This window comes from Myotis davidii, unplaced genomic scaffold (assembly GCF_000327345.1).
Source record: "Myotis davidii unplaced genomic scaffold, ASM32734v1 scaffold726, whole genome shotgun sequence".
Taxonomy (NCBI): domain Eukaryota; kingdom Metazoa; phylum Chordata; class Mammalia; order Chiroptera; family Vespertilionidae; genus Myotis; species Myotis davidii.
This window is the reverse complement of record NW_006297808.1, coordinates 937,663-942,316: the sequence shown is the minus strand read 5'-3', so window position 1 is coordinate 942,316 and position 4,654 is coordinate 937,663. Positions and strand designations below refer to the sequence as shown.

At 46.9% G+C, this 4,654-nt stretch overlaps 1 protein-coding gene across 1 annotated transcript in view; it reads right to left on the bottom strand.

The window, feature by feature from the left end:
- The window catches only part of NSUN5 (NOP2/Sun RNA methyltransferase family member 5), a 9,441-nt gene extending 9,191 nt beyond the window's left edge, over positions 1-250 (bottom strand). Inside the window, exons 1-2 of the mRNA XM_006773421.2 lie at positions 120-250; positions 5-28 (exon numbers count right to left, since the gene is read on the bottom strand). Coding sequence (XP_006773484.1) covers positions 5-28; positions 120-212 — 117 coding nt within the window. The 5' untranslated portion in view covers positions 213-250. The remainder of the gene's footprint in view (positions 1-4; positions 29-119) is intronic.
- Between the last annotated feature and the right edge of the window lie 4,404 nt (positions 251-4,654).

The following is a 4,654-nucleotide window of genomic DNA, read 5'->3' as shown; positions in this document are numbered from 1 at the left end:
ACACCAGCGCGTACAGCTGCTTCACGTTCTGCGCGCGGCCAGAGAGACACAAGCTGAGGCGGGGCCCGGCCCAGGCCAGCCTCCCGCCCAGCCGAACCCCGAACCCCGCATCCCGCTACCTGGAAACTGCTAGCGTACACCAGTCCTTTGATGGAGCCCTGGCGGCTCTCCACACCAGCCAGCACCGCCGCCGCCGCCGCGTACAGCGCCATGCCGCACTGCCGGGCGCCTTTCCGGTTCTGTCGCAATGTCACGGGCGTCCCGGCTTCCGGGGTTAAAGGGCGCAGAGGCGGGGTACCGGAAGCCCCAGTGCCGTGGGAGCCTCCCAAGGCGGGTATCCGTTATGTTAGAGTAGGGAGGCGGGCCCTGGGAGCGCATTTCTCCACTTCTTGTTAGGGTTTCACTTTTTTTTCTTTTCCATTTTTGCCGATCTAATAGCAAACAGTGGGTTTTTACTGCTGTTATTAAGGTTGAATGTCTTCATACTTACTGGTCATTGGTACTTCTGTTATCATAACACTAGAGGCCGGATGCACGTGTTGTGCTAGGGCTGGGGCCCCACCTCGGAGGAGGTGCTCCTGCTGCGGGGCGCCCCTCTGCCTCCGCCCGCCCCAGTTTCTTGGGGAAGGTCCTCCGGTCTAATTAGCATATCACGCTTTTATTATTATAGATGTTAATGTGTTGCCCCAGGAGTCAGCTCACTCTTATGCCATCTTTCTCTTAGTGCCCTTTATATATTAATATCATATACTGCCAACGTAAAAAACATTCAAGCCTGTAGAGAATTTTTGTGAGTTTATTTGAGCCAAACTAACGACAATTGCCCGGAAGCAGTCTCAATGGATTGAGAATATGCTCCAGAGAATGGCAGTTTTGCAATTTATTTTATACATTATAATCATAAGAGGAAATATAAGTGGCTTACATGAAATCCATTGATGATAGACTAGGGAGGCAGGAGAAAGCAAAATGGGGAAAACTCTGGTATTGGGTAAAAAGTAAAATGATAGAAATTCTGAAACAAGTGTATGTGTATTGTAGAATTGAGCAAAGAAGTAACTATATTTTGTTAAGAGCCAGGCTTTTTAAAAAATATATATGTTATTGATTTCTTACAGAGAGAAGGGGAGAGGAAGAGAGTTTGAAACATCGATGAGAGAGAAACATCGACCAGCTGCCTCCTGCACACCCCCCACTGGGGATGTGCCCGCAGCCAAAGTACATGCCCTTGACTGGAATCTAACCCAGGACCCTTCCGTCCGCAGGCTGACGCTCTATCCACTGAGACAAACCAGCTATGGTGGGAGCCAGGCTTCTTGCGGTGAGAGAAAGGAGCTACAAATATAAAATGGTAAAAGGCAAGAATTATACGAAATGGCAATTTTCTCCAGTCTGTCCACAGGAAGGATATTCTCAATAACACTTCAGTGGCAATGAGCATACCTAGATTCCAGATCTTGGGTTCTAATATCACTTCCCACTAAAAAGAATCAGGGGTCCTTCGCAACATGGCTGAGTCCAGGGCTGGGCTTGGGAGAGTAACCTGGACCATCTTGTGCCAGAAGTAAGAATGTGCCCAGAGAATGGCAGGCACAGGAGCCACCTTGAAGGAGCTCCCACTGACTAAATCTGGTACAATTTGAGCATAAAAATAAATTACGATAGTAATGGATTATAATTAATTATAAAATCAGAATCCATGGATTTATATTGACAGAAATAAATAAAAGTAGAAGGAAAGGCCCTTACAATAAAATGTTAAGTAATAAATGCAGAAGGAATGATTGCTTTAAAATCACTATAGCAGTAGTTTGATTCAGGCAAGAGCCAACAATTTTTATAAGAAACAGGATATTCACATAACTTCAAGTAATCTCTCAACAGGTTACTTTATTTAAAACAAAGTGGGGCCCTACCCTCTTTGGCTCAGTGGATAGAGCGTCGGCCTGTAGACTGGAGGGTCCCGGGTTTCAATTCCGGTCAGGGGCATGTGCCTTGGTTGCGGGCACATCCCAGGTGGGGGGTGTGCAGGAGGCAGCTGGCCGATGTTTCTCTCTCATCGATGTTCCTGACTCTCTATTCTTCTCCCTTCCTCTCTGTAAAAAATCAATAAAATATATTTTTTTAAAAAGTGGGGAAAGTAACTGTACAGTAGAAAAAGTTGGAGGACATGTCCAGAACTTGGTGATCAAAATTAACATTGCCAGCCCTAGCCAGTTTGGCTCAGTGGATAGAGCACTGGCCTTCGGACTAAAGGGTCCTGGGTTCAATTCCAACCAAGGGCACATGCCCAGGTTGTGGGCTCAATCCCCAGTAGAGGGCATACAGGAGGCAGCCAATCAATGATTCTCTCTCATCATTAATGTTTCTATCTCTCTCTCCCTCTCCCTTCCTCTCTGAAATCAATAAGATATTTTAGGGGAAAAAAGTAACATTGCCAATATGGGAGCAAGTCACAATCTCCGGCCAGTTGGTAGCATCACTTCCGCAGTATTCCTGCCATCTATGCATAACCTGAATCAAATGAAGTATTAAACACACCCAAATCGAGGGACATTCTACAAAATAATTGGTCCCATCTCTTCAAAATGGCAAAGTTGAGAGGACAAAGAAAGACTAAGACTGACCCAGATGAAGGAAAGCTAAAGAGACATGACAACTGAAATGTAACTGGTGATCTTGGATTGGATCCTGGACCTGGAATAGTCTTATAACAGAGGACAAGGAGGACAATGGGTGACATCTGAATAATGTCTGTAGGCTGGATAAGTGTTTTATCAATGTTAATTTCCTGATTTTGACACATTTGCATTGTGGTTATATAAGAGAATGTCTTTGATTTAAAAAAATTTTTAATTAAAATTAAAAGGTTTTGCCCTAGCCGGCTTGGCTCAGTGGATAGAGCGTCAGCCTGCAGACCGTGAAGCGTCTCGAGTTTGGTTCCGGTCAAGGGAACATGCCTGGGTTGCGGGCTCGATGCCCAGTGTGGGGTGTGCAGGAGGCAGCTGACTGGTGATTCTCATCTTGGATGTTCTATCGCTCTCTCCCTCTCTGAAATCAATAAAGATATTTTTTTTAAAAAAAAGATCTTTTGATTGCAAACACTAACTCTGGCTAGCCAAACAGAATTTATTAAATAGGTGTCTGTCTGAAGGCAGGAAGATGCGCACAAAAGAGTAGTTGAGGACATTTTAAAGAAGGGACTGGTTAGAGTTAAGAGAACTTACAGGGGATGGTGCAGTACTCAGGGCTAGCAGCAGCACTATTCACCAGCAGGCCCGAGGAACAAGGAAAGAGTAACAGAAGGAGGGAGCCACCTGCCAGGACAGCTTCCCTTAAGTAGAGGGAAGCTGCTAACCCATAGGCCAGCAGGCAGGAAACCAGGAAAATAAATACCTCAAACCCCTTCTCCTGCCCTTGGATCTCCTGCCAGTCCCTCCCATCAGCTGAGCCCAGCAGAAGCCAAAGAGTTTTGTGTTCCATCAGGGCCAGCCTCCCAGGACACAGAGCAGGATGAAGAAGAGTGGAGCGTGGCTTTGGAGGGGTGACACTCCGGCCCAGGCCTAGGACGGAAGGAACTGCTGCATATCCAAAAACAAGGTCTGAAAGGTTTCAAGCACACAGGGCCCAGGGCCAGCACCTGGCAGATTCAGCCAGTAAGATACAAACACCATTTGATTCAAACAGTTTATTACTTACATCGAAAGCAGAAGGAAAATTAGCCAAAAGTGCCAGGTCCAGGTGGTCCTTGTTGTACACATAGAAAAGGATGCCATGGAAATCAAAGGGTTGATGACTGCAACACCAGTTGTGGGATATGCTGTCGCTGAGGAGCCAGTTCTACACTCCGCTAAGCTGTTCTGTAGTCTGCAACTCTGCTTGGAGGGAGATGGAGCAAACAGCCTCATTCTTCATCAGAGCCTAGGAGGCTCCTGGGAGATAAGGAGGTGGGTGGACATGGCCTTGAGGTAGCACCTCACAAGCCTCCCATCCTCTCCTGTTCCTGGAGGATCACTCAGGCTGTCGGTCAAGCCTTTGCCTGTGTGGCCTATGTGGATACTTGCCATGGCACCATAATGGAGCTCTTCCCCATGGAAGGCTCTCAGGTGGCTTCACAGACCTCAAATCTGGGGAGCTTTCTAAACTTTTAGAGTCTAAAGCACCAGGTCTCAGGTGACTGGGTCCTCAACCATGTTCTCTCTCCCAGTGTTCAGATTCTTGGGAGAGACACCATCAGTTGTGGCCAGGAGCAGGCTCACCATGAACATTCATGGGCTCTGGCCCCCCTCCATGTGCATGGCAGCTTTCAGGGATGCGCTGAACCCCTGACTGGTTCCAACTTGCTTCTGCTTTAAAGTAGTGTCATTTCCATCTCATCTCACTGAGAGGGTAGTCAAGAGAGTCTTTAAGGACAGAGCAGTGATGGAATGGTTGCTGTGACTCTAACCACAGAACAAAGGGCAGTGGGTAGAAGCAAACTCTGGCCCCAGTAGAGGTTGGAGATCCAAGAATAAAGCAATTCTGTACAGCAATTCATATTTGCAAATCATTTAAAGAGAAATAGGGACAGGAAGGCAGAGGTGGGTGGAGGTGAGCAAAGGGCAGGAAAAAGGGGAACACCTGCAATTTTGTCAACATTAAAAATAAAAAATAA